A 22,379-nucleotide genomic window follows, 5' to 3' on the forward strand; every position below is an offset into this window, starting at 1 on the left:
GAAAAAATATTCCATCCGCCCCAAAACCTATACCCACCCCACCATCACATCAGATATCTGTAAAATAAAATTCAAAGAAAGAAAGAAAGAAAGAGAATGGAAAACATGGGTCATTCCAGAATTGGGGGACATTTTACGTCTCACCCATCAAATTTTAAATAATCCACATACAAAATACTATAACATGCTGTTTCTGAGTAAATTTACTTGTCCTTAGCTGAGACCAAATAAAAAAAAACTAAGAGAAAAGAACACTTGAAATAGTTTTTAAAATGCCAAATGAGTCTGGAGTACCACCTAAAATGCAACGCCCTCTAATGACCAAATTGTATCTCAAATAAAACCGTTAAAAAATGATTTTGCTCCTTCTGTTTTTTTGGGGGGGAGGGAGTAATTTGTTTCATTTCTGTCTCCTGTAACTGTGGGAACATTTGTTTGTTTGTTTCCACAATGTTGCATCCAGAGATAAGACAAAACTATTGCTGATCAGTCATTTACTGTATTTTGTGAAAAATGAACTCCCTCTGAGGCTCTAAGATGATTAAACTTGCAATGCAAGGTATGCCCATCACAGTTGACAAGGAAGACTGTAGAAACATACAAATCAGAATTTTTCAGTGTGGTTCTTAAACAGATATAATAGACTATATGTTCCTTTCGTAACCTTAGTGATCCATGTACAAGAGAAACTGTTTCAACCCTGAAAGAAACTAGGACGCAAAACCATCAGACAAATAACTCCTAAGTAGCTTGTGTTTCAGGGTTGTTGTTTTTTTTTTATATGGATAATGAGTGTTTTGTAACATTGTCCAGCTCATTCCATATTTGTGGACATTTAGGCTATACTGAAACGAGTACAGTATATGTTAATTTACGATATTTCATTTTTCAAAGCAACCAATTTAATTTGTGAACCACATTGTATTGTGCATAGATTGCGAAAAATAATTATATTTAGACCAGGGTGTTGCTTTTATGGCTTTTTTTGTGTGCAAAATGAGTAATTGTAAATTTGACAATATATGTAGGGTAAGTATTATTCTAGAATAGATCATATTACAGTAGGTCAAATAAGGCTCAAACAGTGAGCCTGTAATGGGAGGAATTGTCTTAATTTGACAAAATAATCCTACGGGTTTTGATTATTATTTTTTTAACATCTCATCTATATTCTTTTTTAAAATTTATGGATTCATAGAAACTAAGTGAACTTAATTAATTCATAGCTGGTCTACCATCTATGTTTATGTTCATGCCCCGGTCACTGTATTTATGTTTATTTTCATACAGAAGAAAATATAATTGGTTTTACATATATTCAAAGATAATTTATTCAATTGTAACCAATTGTTCGCTGGTTGCTCATTCAAGAGCTTTTCAAGCTGACTGTTATGTTTGTATGACAAATACATTTTTGTCATCTGCAAAAAAAAAAATATGAATTTTTCCTGCGAGCAAAAACAAAATTATTAATATAAACAATAAACAAAAATGTAAACAAAAGGTTGTTTATAAACATTTCATCCTATTTACAATATCAGTTACTTTCATTTTACAAGTAGGTTTAAAATAAGATGAGTTGGGACAATTATTTTTGTGAAAATATTTATAATTTATGCCCCCTGGTGGGCAAATCTGTTCAGACAGATATTTTTTTTCCAACAGAGGCAAAAATAAAAATACAATTCTATTAAAAATGATTGGTAAATTATTTTCCATTGCTACATTATTGTATTATTACTGAAACAACTGATGATTTTGCATTTCAGCCAATATCTCATTGTTTTAATAAACACAATATTTCAAATGATAATTATTATTGATAGAATGTGTTCCCCACAACATGCCCGCAACCCTGTTAGTCCCTTCTTCCCTGTGTTTGGGTCCCCAACCCCCAGCTAAACTGTGACAGAACCCCTCCTTTGAAAACATGAATGCATTAAAACCCAAAGTCACTTAGGCTGATAGCTGTGGCTGCAAACTCAATTTTGGAAGAAATGTTAAAAATCAGGACCCTGCTTGAAAAGCCAAACCCTCCTTTAAAACCCTACTTTCAAATCCTAACCCTAGTTTAAAACTCAATTTTGAAACCGAGCCTTTGAAACTGTAATACTAGTTTAAAACCTACTTTGAAACCCTAACTTTACGTTGTAACTTGACGACATATACTTACGTACATTGTAACTTGAAGTCATTTCGACAGTTGCATCCATCATCCAAAAACCTAACCACTGTCATAAAGTAGTTTGAAACCCAAACCCTAGTTTAAAACCCTACTTTTAAACCATAAGCCTTGTTTAAAACCGGACTTTGAAACAATAACCCTACAGGTATTTTAAAACCCTACTTTAACCCTAAAACTGCACTTTGAAAGGGGCTAAGACTTAATTTTATAAGATAAAGTTGATATTGTTGGGTTTGACACGAACTACTTCGAAACCTTAACTCTTCATTAAAACACTATTTTGAAACCTTAGCTCATGCATTGAGATGATTCGAGGGCAAGATAACGTTTTTGTATTGTGTTGTCATGCATTAAATTGTTCCATTGAAACGGCTTAAGATGAACCAAATGAATGAGTCCGTCAATGCCATGCTCTACCCTGTTAAAGGATAAGGCCTTTAAAAAAGAATGCTTTATGTAGTATTTTATGACTTAGAGAAGGATTACGATATGATGTGGATAGAAGGGTTATGAATTAGAGGGGAGGAATTTGGATTTTCAAATATGCAAACTTCAAGAAGCTATTAAGAAAAAAGAAGACTGGTCATATAAATGGGGTTGTCAAGGGGAGCCATTTGTGACATCTTTATAAATGATCACTGGGCTATGTATGGCAATGGTGTATAAAAATTATCTCCTGCATTTGCTTTCTTGTAATCAGCCATACTTAAAGGGATTCCTAGGGTAATTGAGTGCATCTTGACATTTTGTTTGGTCAGAATATCTGCATTCTTGTGCAGGCGTGCTTGTTTTAATTATAACTGGATATACCTGTTCTGTGTTGTGTTTTGTATTGTGTGTGTTTTTTTTATTGGGTCTATTACAGCACTTGCTGAGCCTGATGCAGAGAAGAAACTCGCTCTACATCGCCATGTGACCAGATTAAACAGTTGTACAGTATCAGATTTTGTTTGTTTGTTTTAGCGGAAGTACTGTTGGAATGATGATACTTTTATTGTGAAAGACAACGGAAGTCGATTCACACACTCAAACAACTAACAATTTTATTATTACATATTAAAGTATATGCGCCATTGGTAAATGTATTTTAGCAAACACGTTTTAAAAGCATGTCATGTAGACTGAAACAACTTCTTTCTTTATTTATTATTATTTATTTTTTAATAATGCTTCGTGCATAACGCGCCTGCGCACTGACCTAAGCCTGTGCTGCTGTTTTCTGCTTTTGGGTCGAGCGGGTTTGCCTGGGAAACTTGGCTTTGCTTGGAAGAAGCAGCTGCCGGAGCAAAGCTGCAAATGTGCAGAGCACCGCACCGCACACGGCGACAAAAGAAACATTTGTGACGTGAACAAATGTGCATTCATTTCTATTCGTCGTGCGTGCGACGCGAAACGCTTGATCCTGCGGTGGCTGATCTTGACTGATGTTTTCCAGTTTTGAGATGATCTATTTTTGTGATGGCAAAGGGGCTGTTTCCACGGGCTTGGGTGAAGAAGTCATTCTATTTCCAGGTAAGACCGTTTGCTTTATATGTGTGTGTTTTGAATAAGAAGCGTGTGTTGTTACAGCTGGCGGTAAACGATTGAATAATACCTGAGGAATGCCGATGAAAAATTGTCCTCTTGACCCAAAAGCTTCAGTGATCACATCCGAGATAAAGGGTTCGTTTAATCACAGTGTTTGCAAGTGTAGGGACTGGAGTTCTGCATTATTGTGGTTTAAGAAAAACAACCCAGGGAGGCTCGGAGGTTTCATATGCATATTTTAGCGATGGTCAAGCCACGCATTTCTTCCCAGCATGCTTGTAAGTAGTTCTATATAATTGCATTAAGTTAGAAGTTGTGAGATCTCTGGAGATGGAAATGGAACAGTTCACATGAAAAAAAGAAAGAAGAAGGTGCTATTTGAAGGTTGGCTCTAATCAGCAAGTCAGTGTGCTGAGTGACTGGGTGTGAGCTGTGGCTGATAGCAGCTCTTGAATGTATGTGTGTTCGGTTACCACTTGTGGGATTAAAATGATTGAACAGCATCAACAACCGTGTCGTCCTTTAACTACATACGAGGGTGTTACGATATACAACATTTACAGCAAAAGGTATAGGAGATGTGTCATAAAAGTCTGGCGTCACGAAAGATACATTTTAAACTATGACTTTTCCCGGTCAATATAGGCCAGACGATCAACCTTAGAATATATTTGACAGTTCCTGGCTGAGAAGAAGATCGCCGTGTTGGCGCAACCTCCCTACACAAGACCCATGTTGAAAACATGGACCACATTAAGATGGCCGTGATGACAGAGCTGTGGAGGATCCTCAATGATTCCTTCTAAGAGGGCCAAAGAATGCTTGGAAAGTGTTAGTGTGTTAAGAACTTTCCACACTGCATTTAGCAGGGTCAAGCGGGTTTGAATGGGCATGTTTATGGGCGATACGGCAAATAATACTTTCATTACAAGTTGAATTTGTAATCTACCATGGCTGAGCTCGTAACAACTTGCGGACCCTCGGGGGTCCGAGGACCTCAGTTTGAGAAACCACTTTTCAGTCTTAAAGTGCAGAAATGGCTTTGCAAGTACAAACTGTACGGCTGACCTAACTAGATACTTGCACGTCCTCTCTTCAATGCAAGTCCCCAAAGAAAGAATTGTTGCAGCCTCCCTGGAAGCCCTCATTGATACATTTTTTTCATTGCTAAGATACTGGAGTCAGGGTGAGAGACAAAAAGGCATGCAAATAATCATGTTGCAAAATCTTAACTCGATTTTGCAGGCGATAGTGGTCGTGGACATTCATGAAATCAACGTGAATATATTACTGATAGTCTTTTGTCTTTGCTACAATACTGAGCTGAACGCTCGAAAATTAACATGGCTAGTTACTAAATACAGAGTGATTTGTTATGTGGTTTTGCATATTTGTTTGAGATGGTGTTTTATAGAGGGCGGCATGGTAGATTAGCGGTTAGCATGTTTGCCTCAATTTTGAGGTTTCTGAGATTCGAAAATAATTTCCAGTAAATTTACTCTGGATGGCTTTTTTATAGGTGTACTTTAGTTCTTGTGATTAGTGTTTTTGCTATAAGCGGCACTTTATTGTTTTTGTCCCAAAAATTCTGAGTGGGGAACTTTTTTCATATCACGGGTCCATTTCAGTTCTTGTAAAGTCCTCTAAAGACATACAAAAGTAAATGTTTCTTATTATAATACATCACAATACCCAAAAAATATTGAATGTTTAATTTTAGGGCTTGAGTTACTCGAGTAACTTGAATATACCAAAACAATTAAATAAACACTACACTCTCTTTCACTGACGCACACATCACTTACCAGGCCAGGCATCACCTTTTAAAACCACACACATTCAAGTCGCAGATGCTAGTGTAGAATGGAAATTTCCATTTCATAAAATTTTTATGAAAACTTATATTTATTTTTGTAAATTAATAACAGATATGAAATCATAATGCGATTAATTACGATTAAACGGCCCTTATTTTAAATATATATATTTTAAATTAAGCCTGTCAGGCGATTATTTTTTTAAATTGTAATTAATCACATGACTTCACTAGTTAACTAACGATTAATCACAAATTTTATATCTGTTCTAACTTTACAATAACAATTTTTTTTCAAGGTTTTCATACTCTTGTTAGCAAAAGTGGACTTAAAAAAAAAAGGAAAAAAGAAATAGTTCAAATGAATTTTTGACGTCTATAGCTGTCAATGGCAGTGAATGAGTTAATTACGCAACATCTATTTTTATCAGGTTATTTGGTGGTATCATTGTAGACTGATTCTAAAAATACTTGAAAGCTGCAGTCCTAGTTTATTTTGAGCATGCTGTACAACTTTGTGTTTACGCATCTTAAGCTCAGTTTCTATGCTTTTGATTAGTAATACAGGTATATATATGCATTGCATTGCATACATGCAAATACTGTCTGTTCACTGTCATGTGGTGTTGTCTGCATCAGATTGAATGTCAAATCTATTCACTATTGTATTTTCAAGTTCTCTTTTCCTGTGACACATTCCCTCCCCTCAGGCACACCATTCATTCTTTACATGCTCATATTTTCAGGCCTTGAGTTGTGTTTCAAGTTGCCACCCAAAAGCTACATACAGTTTATGGGTCAAGTGGATGAAAGACGAGGGAGGAAACCTGATTTTACTCGAAACTTCTTTTTTTTTTTGCTTTCACTTAAGTTGCAGTCCTCGTGATATTTCTACAACAGGTCATGTGCTTCTAATCTATAAAGAAGTGGATTAGCACGACCTAGACTTGAGTTAATACATTAATAGTTTCCCCAGGCTTTTTTTAAATTCAAGAACAAAATTTGAAATGTAGTTCCTCTCACCCAAGCTGCAGAAGAATAATCACAGCCTCTCAAATACAAGTAAAACCGTCCGTCCCTGCCTTACTGGGCACATATTGTGTTGAGAGTTGAAACAAGACATTTGCAGGCAGGTGCGGCTGGAGACTCAACCCATCAATTAATCAAGGCAGACTCGGGCAGAGAGAAAAACGTGACCAGCAGGCCAACCCAGGCCCTGACACCACGAGTGGTGTTTCCAGTTGCTTGACCTTCTCATTGTTTTAGTTTTTTTTACCAATGTACTTTACCATGTCCACAATGCAACACTAACAAGAGGGCATTTGTCAGACCCGATGTGTGACAAAGGCACCAATCGGATTTTCACAGTGAGTGACAAGTAGTATTATCTGTACCGCCTGACTTTTTTTTGCCAGCTTCATAAAACTGATAAAGAGGCAACCCAAGTCTCCAAGGGCGGTGTGTGCAATAGAAAACACCTATGCTGTTGCAGGGATGTGATTTTTCCGCTAATTCGCGGAATTCCGCTTTTTTTATCTCAAAAAATAAAATGTTACAATTTTTTAAGTGGTAAAAAATCAGATTTCGTCTCTCGACAGCATTCCATTTTAGTGTTTCCGTAACTGAAATGAAACGGATCTTGCGATTGGCTGAAGTCTCCGTGTTGACCAATAAACGCGCTTGTTATAAAGGCATAGGCGTATGCCATTGTTCATTTCTCAGACGTTTTTGCCGGGTGTTTAAAGAAAGATGTCCGTGATCGAACGCAAAGATGCTCCGCGAGTTAAGGAAATTGACAAGATCGTAAAAAACAAGTTTCGATGGGACTGGTTAGAGAAGGATATATCTACAAATGTTGGAAAGAAGACTGTGACGAATTTGTTCAGTGACTTTATTCGGAAGATCGATCGTGCCGGGAAAGCGCTTTGCATTTGGTGCCATGATACCATTGACTATGGTGGGAGAGGTTTCAAAGCTCTTGAAAGTCACGCAAAGAGCAAAAAACACGTGAAAGAACTCCAGGCAAGAACAACAAATTATTCCATCGCTGGAAGTTTCGGTGCCCAAACGAAAACTCCAAAACTTTACGGCCTCCATCCCTTATTGACATCACAATCGGAAGCGGTAACAGAGAGACGTGATCCACCCCAACAACCTGTACCAGTTGCTGATAGAGTCGTGAATTTTGAGGTCGGTGGTAAACTTTTCAAATTAATCGAAATCAAATTTTCGAAAATATTATAACGTAATAAAAATGGCCATAAATATTTAACATGGTTAATCATTGACACAAACTCAAATGAATGCTGCATGTTTGCACTTTTCAGGTTTCAATATGTTGACTGTCTTGATGTATGCAGTTACAGAGATGATCTTAGTCAATCATGCATTCGACGAATGCATGATTGTGTTTTTACCAGAGCTTGCTGCATGAGGTATTTTATGTTTTTGTTATGCATTATGAATTAAATTAAGAATGATTGATTAAATGATTTATTGCATGGTAAATATATATGATGATATTCTCAGTGATAGTTTTTAAAAGCAAAGGCAGTCCAATGTTTTTGAATGTGACTGATTTTGAGTTGACTAAAACTGCAATTTTATATGGGATAGTTCAATATACATTGAAAATTGATGCTGTTGTTTTGTCTATTTCTTTGTCATCTGAGTGCATTGAAAGTACTTAAAAACACGGAAAACCCATGAGCTCTGGACCTAGCTGAGTGCCCGCGGCCCCCAGACCCCCGGCTAAATTTTCAGATAATTTCACTTTGGTCAAATCACATCCCTGCTGTTGGTCTGTTACCATAGCGACTGAGTTATGTGATCAAGGGTGATTACGTGGTGGAAATATTTCAAGAGTATGAACAAAAGTCTGCTAATAATGAAAATGCAGTGGTGCCTTGAGATACGAGTTTAATTTGTTATCTGACCACGCTCGTAACGCATAGACATTTGTATCTGAAATCATCTTACTTTTTAATGAGAGAGGAAAAAGCACTGTATAATAGGGCCGATACCGATTTTGGGCAGAAAAAAATGCTGATTACCGATTAATCGGACGATTATTTTAAAATATATGTGTGTATATATATATATATATATATATATATATGTATGTGTGTATATATATATATGCCCTTTCCTAACTTTCGCTATTAAGATTTACTCTGCTTTGAATGACAAGTCCATAGTATGACCTTATCAACAAATTTCATGAAGTATACAAGGTTATTTATTGTATAGGCGTATGTGTCAATTGACTTGTTTACTACTGCTGTACTGTACATGGTTATAGTACATAATTGGGTTGGAAAAATAGCCATCACGATTATTTGACTGAGATTGAAATCATGATTAAAACAATTTGTGATTTCAAAATTTAGTATTTATTCAACTACTAAGGCTGCTCAACTACTTAAAAATGTCATGGCAGCATCATGCCCATTCATCCCTGCACAAATTATGTTGTAAATATTATGTGAAATTCAAGCCTCTTGCATTTGTAGTACTCTTTTTTTATTTTAAGCATTAACATTTTCTTTTATATAGTTTAATCTTGTGTTATTTTCACAAGTCTTGGGACTTACTGGGCTAACCTGGTACACCTCAGGGATTTTAGCCTCTTGGGGGCAGTACGGTGCCGTGCATCCATGGTGTACAAACTTAAAGTGAGTACAGAAGAAAGTTACGTTTGAATCATGAATTCTATTAAAATAACAAATTTTCACACATTAGGAAAAATGTGTGCCCTTGTGTCGTGTTATCTTACCTGTGGGTATGTGTTCCCACACCATTTGTGTGTGAAGGTTCGTTATTTGAAGGAAAAACACTCCCGAAGTTGATGCTAACTTCCGGGTAGCATTTGAATGGGATCCTCCCTCCGCTTTTAGCATTAGCGCTAGGCTAGCGATGTTTTAAAAACGAAGCATGTTTTGTATTCAAAAATACAGTGGGTGTTTTTCTTATTGTCGTGTGTTTAGTTTTACAGTTAACCCCAACTGGGATGTCATTAAACATCTTAAAGAACAGAATAACCAGAATAGCATACGCTGCACACTTGCTAGTTGCTAATCATGATACGCAAGCAAAATGGTGCGTTCAGTGTACTTTCACAGTGTCGGAGACTTCGGGTTTCTTCGGTAACGTTTATAACGCTTTAGTTTAATGGGGAAATAATTGGCCATTTGGCCTAATTGACCGATTGTTTTGGCAGATATTTGAAGGGCAATCATCGACAAATTATAATCGGCGGCCAATTAATCAGTCGGCCCTGCTGTATAATATTAAAACGTACAGGAATGTCAATACGAGCCCTGGAAAGGCTTCTGCTGCTCTGCCAGTTCACTCATAGTTGGCAGCGTGGCACCAATGATCTTTTGTGCCGCCTTAACAACGCTCTCCAGCGCCTTCCTGTCCACGAGGCTGCTGCTCTCGTACCATAGGGAGATGCTGCTGGTCAGCACAGACTCGATTGTTCCTCTCTTTAGCCAACGGAGAAAATGCAGGCGTTTATTTGGCTTTTTAACCAGAGATGATATGTGTCGGGACCAGGTCATGTTGTCGGAGACATGAACTCCCAAGAATTTCGATGTTTTTAACTTGATTTCAACTGCAGTGTCTTTAATTAGGGTAAACAACAAGAACGTAGAAAACCACAAATGATAAAAAATAAAAAATAAAACTGGACAAAATTAGCATTTATTAATATCTGCAACGAATTAAAATCTGATGATTTGCACTGAAAATCGTGGAATAATATTATAATAAAAAATAATTTAAAAAAAACAGGGGATAAAGTTTTACAGTGATATCTTGACTCAAGAGTCACCTGGCGTGTGAATTTTCAAGATATGATGTGGCGAGCAAAAATTGGAGTTAGGGGCTATTGCTCTTTGTCTTATTGCCTTGGCCACTCCGAGCTCAAGTCTCTGCTCTACTGTCATATGGTGTTCCACAGGGTTAAATTTTGGGGCCACTGATGTTTTCCTTGTATTTGCTGCCCCGGGGTTCCATCTTGAGAAACATGGTATTTCCTATGTCCCGCTAAGTATAACGGACAGTTTCTCCTTAAAGCCACTTTTGGCCAAGTTATCTGTCACGAACTTGTGTTTTAAATTGGACAGTGATTTTAAATTGGACCCGTGCTGTTAAATCCATCTTTTTATATATATATATATATATATTTTTTTTTTTAGGCTGCTCGTAAAGCCTTAAATTTCACAACAGCACGTAAACCGTAATCCATGCCTTCGTTACTCAGCTGGATTACTGTAATGCACATTATTTTGGAGTCTTTCTATGTAGCTGTGGTTGTTTTTAAAGTCTTCTATTACTAAAGTTGAATTGTCTTTTTCTGCAGGCTCGTATCTCCTTTGTAAGGGTGAAGTACTTGTTCCTCACCTGGCTGACTGTGCTGGTGGGAAGCTGGGTACTCTACGTGCAATACTCGGCCTACACGGAGCTGTGCAGGGGACACCAGTGCAAAAACACCATTGTGAGTTATCGATTATTTTATGCTTGTTGCGACCACATTGTGGGATTCAAATTGATTTTTGAAACGCACACGCCGCCTCACTGTGAAAGCTTGTCGATGATTTTCCACAATATGTTGGCTGGTTATCTGGGTCAGTCTTGTTTTATTGGCCTCTCACTCATTTGTGCTGAATGCTCATTGCAGTTTAACTCATTTATTAACGTCAAGCTGTTGGTCAAGGTTCACAAGGTAAACGCGCCTTAGGCTTGGTACACATGTAAGGAAGTTTAAATGTTAGATTTTTTTCCTGTGACAGACCCCACACATATTTATAATTTTTTTAAATTTAATTTAAAAAAAAAAACTCCAGGAGAGTTTTAATAGAGATTTGTTTACTTATTTATAATTTAAAGAAAGTTGCAATCATAATAATAATAATCAATGCTAGGATATCAGATTTATGGGATGAAATATGTCAATCATGATGGCTTTTAATTGTCCTGAAGTTTAAATAGGAATCTGTAAATAGATAAACGAGCTTAAACCAAACATTTGTTTAAGGCAGCAGGTGCTTCCTTCTTTTATTGTGCCGGCGGCCCTGATTCTGACTACCACAATTGTTGTTGGTGAATAAACCTGACGACGGACTTGTGTATTCTCTTCACCTTAAAGTGCGACAAATACAGGAGAGGAATTATTGACGGCTCAGCCTGCAGCAGCCTGTGTGACAAAGACACATTCTACATGAGCAGGTGTCTGTCAACATTCCCAAACAACCAGGTATGGAACCATCAGCGAAGTTTTTTCTAAATCTACCACCAGTATTGACCAAATTTACATTTTAAATTCTAATATTTGTCCCGTCTATTCTGTACATTTTGTAGTGTTTTTCTTTGCTGAACTGATTCCAGCACACTTACAAAGATGTTAGATTTTTTATTTTTTTTGTCCAATCAGCTTCAGCCTCTATGTGTTGCCGTGTCATTCTAATCTGCCCATCACTTTCAGAACCACAAACACCACCCAGTCAATTCAACTATATTGGACTGTTTCTTTAACCAATCAGATTCCTCATTCGTGAAGAACAACATGGCTGCCGCTGTTTTATCAGGTGTACACGGGAAGTTGGGGCGATCACGAAGGGATCATTCGCTGTCATGTGGGCAAAGTGACGCACTACGAGATTGGCGAGGAGCCGGAGCCTCACAGGGAGACGCCTGCATTCGATACCCCCACCAAAGGCACATCCGTGGAGAAGTTCCAAGAGATGGTCTTTAATCACCTCAAGGTAAAAAAAAAAAAAAAAAACTGCAAAGGCAAGTTAGATATAATGTTACTGTCGGAGCTAATGAGGCAAATAGAGATGGTCTCACTTGGGACCCTGTTGTGTGTGTCGTTTCTAGTCCAAGCTTGGAGATCAGCAGACCAACCTGGGCAGTCTGGTGAGCGTGATCCTGTCTGTGGCGGACGGCAACAAAGACGGAAAAGTGTCCCTGCCTGAAGCTCGCTCCATGTGGGCTCTCCTGCAGATTGATGAGGTCAAATAACAACACATCAATATTTCCATTGGGGTACAGAGCAGTGGTGGGCAACTAGCAAACTACAAAATCTTTGGCACTGTACTTGAGTAGATTTGAGGGGTGTCCGTACTTGACTTAAAAAAGTATTTTCAGAAGATAGAAACCAAACGCAACTCAATCACGAGTTGACTTGGTTGCTTTGATTTTAATTGAAAGAACAAGACCTGTGAGGATGTGTACTCTGAGTCTATACTTCTAATTAAGTACAGAGTACTTGTATGAGTACATTTGCCATCTTTGAGTATTAAAAAAAAAAAAAAAGTACTTTTACTGAAGTCATAAATTGACTTGACTACTTAAAAGCACATTGTGTAATAAATGACCACTAGATGTCGCTATAGCATAGAATGCAGCCGCACACTACGATCACCAATTTATATTTAGCGTGAGCAAAAAATAAAAGCGATGGCGACTTGGCAGCCGGTGTGAAGTCCGGTGAGTAACGTCGAAAGACCGAGCGAGCCAGATTTAGCCGGATCAGCTAACAAGAGTGGCTAGCGGGAGTTAGTCAGAGCCACTGATCTGTACATATAACTGGATAGCTGATAGCCCATACGCACCTGTGCAAGCCGTTGAAGCCACAGGGCGGCCATCTTACCACTCCCATCTCGCGAGTAGCCTCCTGTTGGCTCTTAGTATAGGACCGGGGGGTTGTGGGCGGGGTGGTCACTATTTTTTTTTTAACATGTGGACAGCATGTGCTGCTTTAAGACCCCCTTTTTCTTTTATGCTCAGTTCCTTAGACCCCAATATTAGATTTGGCAGAGGCAGCTTTTGTTGAATTACAGGTATAATTCTTTAATAATAATAAAAAATCCTCCTGTAAACATCATCAAGTATATAATTTATACATGTATTTAAGGCAAGTTGTAAAAAAGTCCTCTTGTTTATGTTTAACAAATTTAAAACACTCATAAATGATGCTGTTTCTACTAAGTACTGTGTCAGATGTTCTCCAATCTCAATACTGTAAATGTATAGGATCGTATGCCGAGAAATGTATCTTTGGAGTGGCAATATGGTGGCCTCGTGGCTTTAAAAGTCTTGGCCTATGAGCTATACATTTATAGTTACAGATCAGTGGTCAGAGCCATAGGCTGGAGTGGCTAACAAGAGTGGCTAGCGGAAAGAGCTAGTAAAAATAAAAAATAAATAAATAAAAAAGCTTGTATAAGCGGTGACAAGCGACGGGAGCCCGAATCACGGGACTCAGTTGTCGACTCATTGGGTCTGACACTCGATGCAAGCACCATTAGGGCTAACTACGTTTACGAAGTTGTCCTTTGGGCATCCATAGCAGGAACGTGACGGCGAAACTTTTTTTCCTTTTTCAAAAAAGTAAGTTGATGTGATTTTTTTATTTTTTTTTGCATGGTATTGAAATCAATAGTAGGTTTTTAAAATAAATTATTAATTCACCACCAGATGGTGCTAAGGATTACACACTGTGGCTTTAATTGACTTTTATTGGAGTACCACTTGAATGTGAGGATTTGTACTTGGACTCTACTTCAATACACAATTGTGTGAGTACTTTTGCCACCTCAAGTACTTTTACTCGAGTCATAATATAACTTGGCTACTTTTGACATTCAGATTTTCATGTTTATGTGTACTTGGTCCTTGTTGAGGCATACAAAAAACCATGTAAATGCATTCTGTTCGCTGATGGTGTGTTTACGTGTTGATCTGGTCTCAGGTGCTCGTGGGCCTGCTGCTTCAGGAGCGAGGTCACACCCCTCGCCTCCTCGGCTACTGCGGCGACCTCTACATGACTGAGAGGGTCCCCCACGGGCCCCTGTACGGTTTCTCCGTGCCCTGGCCGCTGGTCTCCTGGGTCCCCGGCGGCTTACAACGCACCATGGACCAGTGGTTCGCCCCCTCGTGGCCCCGCAAAGCCAAGATCTCCATGGGCCTGCTGGAGCTGGTGGAGGACATCTTCCACGGCACGTACGGCAGCTTCCTCATCTGCGACCTGGCGGCGGCTCGCTTCGGCTACACCGACGGCCACGAGCTGCGTCTCACCGACACCCGGGCCGTGGTGCCCGAGAGCCAGTTCCGGCGGGGCATGCGAGCTCTGCGCTGCCAGACGGACGCCGACTGCGTGTACGGGGCGGACTGCCGGACGTCGTGCGACAGCGTCGAGAAACGCTGCAGGGCGGAGCCCGTTCGGCCCAATTTGGCCAAAGCGTGCAGTACGCTGAAGGACTACCTGCTGCACGGGGCGCCGTCCGCCCTGCGGGAGGAACTGGAGAGGCAGCTGTACGCCTGCATAGCCCTCAAGGGCGACGCCGGACAGCTAAACATGGAGCACTCGCTGCTCCTCAACAACTTGAAGGCTCTGCTGTGGAGACAGATCTCGCACACCAAGGACTCGTGACCGGGTGGAAGTCGGATCTGACAATGCTGTGATGCAATACTGTATGTAAACAAGAGCACATTTTTATTGAGTTATTTCACTATTCATACAAAATGTTAGGGATGTTGGGTCTTGGCTTTCAACGTTGGGGATGAACTGAAAATGCTGTACTGCATAACCTTTACAATGAACACGCCCAACTGTTTAATTACTGTTAAGTTATTAACATTGTTTTTCAGTTTCAATTTATATTTTAGCCGTTTTGGATTTAGTTAACTCAGTATGGCTCAATGATATTGTCTACTCTAACATTACAAAGCGCTGAACAGAAGAAATCACATTTGGGGCTGGGTGGTATGGCCTAATAATAATAGTTTTATGCCCTAATTTGTTTCCATACTTTTTGCACAACTTGTTCTTTAGCAAGGAGCAACAGAGAGACTGGAAGCGTCACAGAAAGACATCCAAGTGGATGTCCGTGGAAATTTTCATGGATCGAAAAAAACTGTTTTCAATTGTGTCACAGCTCTTTGTTAGAACAGCAAGTTGTGCAAAAAGTACTGAACAGTTGGCCATGCGTGAAGGTCATTTAAGGTCACCTGTAAAAGGTTATGTTCATTCTGATATTTGAGCCCAACATCCCTAATGTTTTGTCAGTAGTGAATAATGACATGATAACGTTACATGGGCAAAAGTTACAAGGCATCCCTTTTAGTTCCACATGAATCTGAAGTTTTTGACAATTGTATGCAAACATATTTTTCTAAGTAGGTGTAATAGTCACATGTCCCAATACTTTTGCCCATATTGCATACATTCAGAGGCTGTAAATGATAACCGGCTGCGGCATAGTTAGAACTTACTCTTAAAGCTGTTTGTTTCATCACAATTTGGGAAACTAGTTGGGACACATTGAAGACTACACAATACTTGTGTTTATACCTTTTTTTTTTTTTAAACAATATTAATTTGGGTTTATGTAGTATCGAAATAATGCAAGGTCCCTATTTAATGTGATGACTTTTGCATGCTTATTTTTGCTAAATGTATTTAACATGTCGGGACTAAGCAAGTTTAGGTACTTGTATGGATAGGTGTGAAGGTTCTTTTTTTATTATGTTCTCAAAACTGACACTGGTACACTTTCAAAGAATTCAGTACTCAGTGGGACATTTTGGGCATTGCAAAGCAACCGAGTGGTCAAGCTACTATAAAGAAGCACAGTCGCTACCTAGTGACACGACTAGGCGGCTTTTCCTCTCAAGCCTTGGGCCATGATTTGTGTGAACACATGAAGTTGATCACAGAGCTGTATAGTCATTTGTGAATGTTGGCCAATAATTTTTCGCCGAGAAAAAGAATGACCTATTGTATTGCATCCGTTTTTTGGGTTTTGCCTATCAGAGTGCCATCAAACACATGCTGAAATAGTCTTATGAATGTTCCAAGTGAAGCAATCCTGTGGCTGCACTTGAATGCCGACGACAAATGCACAAGGTCTGCTGATATGACGTCACTTTTGAAAACGTGTCACGATCGTGACGAGCTGAAGGCGCGCTCAGTGCTGCTGTGTGGACTAAGATGTTTAAACAGAAAAACACCTGCATGATTTTGCACAACTGAGAATACAGTATACACTATTTTGCTGTCTACATGCCTCGTTTCTTCTTTTGAGTCACTAAGTGGGAAAACTACACACAAGTCACAAAGTGGGTGAACTAAAAATTCGCCGTAACCTTGACCTTTGAGTACTTTACACATGTAAAAGTTAAAGTGCATTTTCACCTGAAAGCAAAATATAACTTTTTATGAGCTATGTATGTCATGGGACCAAATGTGAAAAATGAAACCAATTACATCATTTCCTGTGCTAACGACTTAGCTATCAAAAATGAGCATTACACAAACGATCAACAAAGACAGAAGTTGATTTTGGGATACATTTATTTGTTTGCGGTACGCGCTGCTGCGCCGGAGCGTGGCCACTACCCGTCGTCGGCCTCTCGCTCTTGCGCTCGTAAGAAGCTGGCCTTCTTCTGAGCGACGCGGTCCTTCCTTTGTGCCAGGGACAGCTTGGCGCGGTTCCATCTGTCCAGAGGGGAGCAAAGAGTGGCACCGTTAACATTCGGTACTTCAAAATAAAATCACCAATTGTAAGATTGATTTGCCTACAATGTCACAAGGCAGTTTTGTGTGAGGCATGCCGTTTTGTCACTTGATTTGAAGAGAAATAAAACGTAAACATAAAACCCCCACCTCTTCTTGTTTTTGATCTCTTTTTTGGGTTTCTTTTCGTGAACGGGGTTCGCTCTGATGGCGGCGTGTGCTTTTCTGTACATTTCCTCAACCTGAAAAGTGAAAAGAAAAAAACATGCTGATGTTATTACAAGAGTGTTTGACGGAACTACAGTGCAGTATTTATGCTTCTCTCAGCCCCGTCTTGAAAACGACAGTAAACATCAGCCAGCGCAAACGAAGGACCAACTACGTTTTGCTCAGCACGTTTTGGATCATCACAGAGAAGCAAGAAAGGAAAAAAATGGTGGCACTTATATTTGATGACTGTTTGCTTAGCTTGAGCGGACAGCCGACAAATGTGAAAGTTGTGCCTTGCTCGTACCGTGTCCGGTGCGACTCCGTTCTTGATGAAGCGCGAAAACTGCTTCTTGTAGTTGTCCGGGTCTTCCTCCATCAGGTAAGACATGTAGTCGGCCACGTTCATTCCCATGATGTGCTTCCGATGCAACTCGGCGTCAAACTCTTTGCTCTCCGTGTCGTAACCGGGGAAGCGTTTCAGGCTGCAAACGAAGGAGATGACACCTCAGCAGCTTATTGGCAGCAAATGATGAGGTCAACAAAAAAATAATAGATCCAGTGTTTCCCACAGATTTGAAATCTACTTGGGTGGGTCAATCCACTTTGATACTGGCCAAGTTTAACCAGGCAGTACTCTGAGAATTGATCACAGAAAAACAGCTGCTTGATGGTCAGCCGCCGACGGAGCCGTGTCAAAGCGTGTCTTTTTCGGTCACCATTGTCAGGCGTCCCGCCTGACTTGGAAAACAAACCGAAAGAGCGGAGCTCCGGCCAGGGAGGCCGGCGCCTAAGCCCAGGTGGCCACATCATAGTGCCTCTTTCCCGGACACGCTTGTCGGGCGTCTTGCAGGCTGCTTGGAGAAAGTGGGCGTGTGTTTAGTCTACAGGGCAGGACAGGGGTGGTCCTCAATTATCTACATAGATAAGTGAGGACCCAGTCGTATACTTGGGTTGGGGGGGGCTGATGCTTCAAGACCAAGAATGAGCAGGAATACTCAAAGATGGGTGAATGGAGGAAAACACCACTTTGGGTATGTTTTAAGTGAGAAAATAGCATTTTAAGATGGCTGAAAACCTCAAAAAAGTTGATTTAGCATGATATAGGCCCTTTTGTTCATTAAATGCCTATTTTGTATAGAACTAAGACTGTCACAAACAAATATTTTTTTGAATCATCAGCCTAATGATAACTCAGGAAAATCATCATACCTCGGTACATTACCAAAATAAAATTATGCTTGCACTATGTTGTTGGAAGAACATTTTCCTCTCTGGATTTTCTCTCTCAAAGTTGTTAAAACACACCTTCAAGACCATTATTCCAGTTTTCAGCTTAGGGTTGTGAGGCATTAGATTTTTCGACTACTTCAATAAAAGTTGTAACACAGTGACTTCATTGATCAAATCAGGTCAGCTGGTTCTGTTGCTTCTCTCAGCCCCGTCTTGAAAGGACAAGAAACATCAGCCAGTGCAAACGAAGGACCAACTACGTTTTGCTCAGCATGCTTGGGATCATCATCAAGATGCAGAGAACCACCTCACACAAATTGGACCAATCAATGACCACGTCAAGAGGCTTTCAATTGGAAGGATGTCCACAAGTGATCTCCAACTGACCTGTGAGGAATGGACAGCCCTCCGTCGACCGCTCCCTTCAGCGCTCCGAACACTTTGTTCCCAGTGGTGGTTCTGGCCAGGCCCGCGTCAAGGTAGCAGGTGAAGGCCCCCGGCTGACCGTCCGAGCTCTCTACATTGAACTCGCCACCCGTCACCTCCACCTGGCCCTCGTACACCTGATCCATGCCGAACTTGTGCAACAGCTAAGGTCAAAGGAAAGGCTTCAAATAAACGACATCATATTCATTTATTTTGAAGAGTAATGTTCTAAGATGAGCGTGAAATGCTACGACAAAAGCAAGGGACATAAATGTACTGTTTAAGTGCTTTAGTTCTTACCCGGCGGGCAAGCAGCAACCCAGTGCAGTAGGCGGCGGCGTAGTTTGTGAGCCCTACGGCGATGCCATATTTTGGAAGCTCGTGGGAGTAAGCGGCAGACACAATGTGGTCTCCCTCAACCTTTGCATAGGCAATCTGTCATGAGACATAACAGTTAAAAGACGTCATCATAGTACATGAGACCTACTCACGTCTCGCAGCTGACCTGGCAGCAGATATCCCGGTTGGACAAGCGGACGATCAGCCGGTACTTTGGTGTGTTGTACTTATTCTTGTCCTGTACAACCAGTCTCTTGCGGGCAAAGTAGTCCGTTTTGCCCTCTAGAACACAAAATCGTTACTCCGTCAAAAGGCAAATACACTTGGGGTGCATCAGTGGGCATAACATATTGTACGTTGTCAATTTCATTTTTGAATTTTTGTCGGATTCCATCCCCTCTTTTTTGTCATTGTATTTATGTCTTCCCCCAATTTCACGGGATCATCAGTATTTTAGTGTCAATATTTTAGTTAGGGTTGGTTGGTTCTGTCGCTTCTCTCAGCGCCGTCTTGAAAGAACTTTAGACATCAGCCAGTGCAAACGAAAGACCAAATATTTTTAACTCGGCGTACTTGGGGTCATCATCAAGAAGCAGAGAAGCGCCTGGACTGGTCACTCAGCACAAGAATTATCACCAAAAATAAAACAACTACTTTGATGCACTTTTTTTTTTTTACTTGAGTAGATAACTGTACTGTATATTTGATTGTGTATGAGTGTGTTGACACGTTCCACTTTTTGTCCCTACAGTTTAAAACGGGGTCATGAAACCCTTTAGCCCATGTGGCTGTACCTTGTTTTGAGTTTAATCATTACTTCTTTTACCACTGTATTGGCATCTATTATGCCGTTTTTAGTATAATTTGCCACCTCTGGCATTGAGATGTTCGAATTGATTCGGTGGAAAAGTGCAATCAAAAGTGGAACCGCACTTAAATTCATCAAGCAGCTGTATTTGTGCATTCGTTTATACCTCTCCTTCGCCTGAATTTGACTTGATATCTCCTGAAGTAAGCCTTGTTCTTCACCACTTTCACGAAACCCTGAAAAGAAACGCAGCGTTCAGATGTCTGTTAGAAACCCCCCCAAGATGACTCAAACAAATTGCACACACATAGGAATGTTTACACTTGCACGCAAACATAAGTTGGCTAAGATTTTATTCGGTCATCTTGAGGTACGCCAGCCATGAAAAGCGCCACGCTGGAACTGAACACTCGGCATTTATCAGACGCCATCCGACCATCAAACCACTGTAAAGGCTCACATAACATCGAAAATCTACACGTAAACGTACATAAGGGATGAGAACGGCATAAATCGTTAAAGTTAACTCACCATTTTAGAGTTATTTTTTCCACTTCTCCTTCTCCGATTCAATGTCACTACTTGAGAATCTTCAGCGGAAATTTCGCCGTTTGTTTAAACTTGCTTAGGCCGCATCGGCACTTCAGCGCCCCCTGCAGCATCGGAGGCAACATGACAAACCAACAGAGGGCAGCAAAATACAAAACAACATACTGTACTGTTCTTCCTCAGTTTTGTTTTTAATCATTTCTATAGAAAATAAATAAATCGTTAATACATTTTTAACAACTTCAGAGTCGTGAATAAAATAACCCCCAAAAAATCCCAAAAGAAAGAATGCAAAAAATACAAATATACATGAACAATTGTTATGATTCCATTGCGATGAAACAGTGTTTGCCATCATTTACTGAGCCAACATACATATTTAAAATTTCATGAAACAATACCAAGTAAAAATATCACTACGGGGGCTTGCAAAAGTAGGTATATACACCCAATCAACTTTATTTGACAGACACAATATCCAGACAAAACAGATAAACAATATATAAGCAACAATATATATATATATATATATATATATATATATAAATCTTCAGGTAGGCCTACACCAAAATGATTATTAAAAAAAAAACCACATTTAGTATAAGGATCATAAAAGAGGCACAGTACGAATCTCTAAATATGACAAGTAGGCCTACTGATTTATTTTTTATTTATTTTTTGTCATATGTGGCAGATTAAGGTGTACATTAGATTTTCTTATTCTGGTATGATTAGTATTGGCTTTGTGTTTAAATAAAGGTCTTTAGCCTCCATTTGTATACGTAGCAAAAATTTAACCATTTTGCATAAGTTTATCTAAACCAGGAATGGAAAATAACTGGTGTTTTTTTCTGCAACTGAGATAAAGGCCACGTTTAAATTAAAGCATCAAGGCTCTGTACTCAATCAGAGTTGTCTCACTAGTTCTGTGATTTATTCTTCCAGTCTGACAAATACAATAGAAGTGAGGAGCAAGGTTTCCCATGGTCGGTTTATATCGAGCAACATGAGCAAGAGAAAGAGGAAATATGACATGGGTCCCACTGTGGATCCACCTATTCCCAGACACCAGGCATCCCAACACCTGTCAAAGTCATGATGCATGCATGTTATTCCACAAATGTCACCCTTCCATTAGAATAGAAAAGACAATACTGCCTTTTTGCAACATGGCCCTGGCTGCTGGCCGTTTTTGTAATAACTACCATTGCTTTAAGCGTTCTCCTCTGTTCAGAGGTTGCATCAAAGCTCTAGCATTAAAAATACATATAAAAACATATCAATATGTTTTTGGCAATATTTAGAACATAACGTTTTTATATTCGTTTTGGTGAGCAAATGAGTTAAAGGCGCATTTGTATGATATTGACTGGAAAGAGCTGAGCAGGCCGTAACAGGCGAGTCAGGGTTTTAGTTTTAGAGCACTTTAATATTGTGATCCGTTTTGGGCTTTTTGATGGTTCCGACCAAGTCATTTCAAAATTAAATACTGCCCACGGGTTTTAAAAACAAGCTCAGATAAAAGAAAGTGTGGTACAGAAATAAAACAAACAAACAAAAACAAATAAGAAACAAAAACAAGGGTAGAGTCTCACGACTCTCCTGCTGTGTTAAAGGATTACAAATAAATTCAAAATGAACAGTGAAGGGTCTTGTGTAATGTGTACTGGGGGTTCTTTCCCTAGTTTAGGACTTCAACTTAGACTGTATCAACAAGTGGACTGTCAGATATTGTACAAAAAAATCTTTTCTTAATCAAATGATG

General features: G+C 39.6%; 2 protein-coding genes across 2 annotated transcripts; one reads left to right on the forward strand and one right to left on the reverse strand.

Moving 5' to 3' along the window:
• Positions 1–3,340: 3,340 nt before the first annotated feature.
• Positions 3,341–17,194, forward strand: dipk1aa (divergent protein kinase domain 1Aa). Its single transcript, XM_086096619.1, has 6 exons — positions 3,341–3,697; positions 10,894–11,028; positions 11,680–11,787; positions 12,119–12,295; positions 12,411–12,545; positions 14,287–17,194. The coding sequence occupies exons 1-6, from the start codon at positions 3,644–3,646 to the stop codon at positions 14,965–14,967; spliced, it is 1,290 nt and encodes a 429-aa protein (XP_085952745.1). The 5' UTR covers positions 3,341–3,643; the 3' UTR covers positions 14,968–17,194.
• On the reverse strand, positions 16,873–20,749 carry rpl5a (ribosomal protein L5a). The gene is made up of 8 exons (XM_086096630.1): positions 20,597–20,749; positions 20,232–20,301; positions 19,424–19,539; positions 19,219–19,353; positions 18,880–19,082; positions 17,567–17,744; positions 17,203–17,294; positions 16,873–17,034 (listed from the first exon to the last, which is right to left on the reverse strand). Exons 1-8 carry the CDS (start codon positions 20,597–20,599, stop codon positions 16,932–16,934), a joined length of 900 nt encoding a protein of 299 aa, XP_085952756.1. The 5' UTR covers positions 20,600–20,749; the 3' UTR covers positions 16,873–16,931.
• Between the last annotated feature and the right edge of the window lie 1,630 nt (positions 20,750–22,379).

Source organism: Leptonotus elevatus, chromosome 1, assembly GCF_054856555.1.
Source record: "Leptonotus elevatus isolate MCC_2025b chromosome 1, RoL_Lele_1.0, whole genome shotgun sequence".
Lineage (NCBI taxonomy): Eukaryota > Metazoa > Chordata > Actinopteri > Syngnathiformes > Syngnathidae > Leptonotus > Leptonotus elevatus.

What these genes read in the sequence shown, in the direction of transcription:
- dipk1aa (XM_086096619.1), top strand. Translation starts at nt 3,644, where the DNA reads ATGGCAAAGGGGCTGTTTCCACGGGCTTGGGTGAAGAAGTCATTCTAT. An exon ending in AGAAGTCATTCTATTTCCAG is followed by an intron (nt 3,698 to 10,893) that starts GTAAGACCGTTT and finishes CTTTTTCTGCAG; the next exon opens with GCTCGTATCTCCTTTGTAAG. An exon ending in TGGTCTTTAATCACCTCAAG is followed by an intron (nt 12,296 to 12,410) that starts GTAAAAAAAAAA and finishes TGTCGTTTCTAG; the next exon opens with TCCAAGCTTGGAGATCAGCA.
- rpl5a (XM_086096630.1), bottom strand. An exon ending in ACCGGGATATCTGCTGCCAG is followed by an intron (nt 19,354 to 19,423) that starts GTCAGCTGCGAG and finishes GTCTCATGACAG; the next exon opens with ATTGCCTATGCAAAGGTTGA. An exon ending in GAGATCAAAAACAAGAAGAG is followed by an intron (nt 17,035 to 17,202) that starts GTGGGGGTTTTA and finishes CCCTCTGGACAG; the next exon opens with ATGGAACCGCGCCAAGCTGT.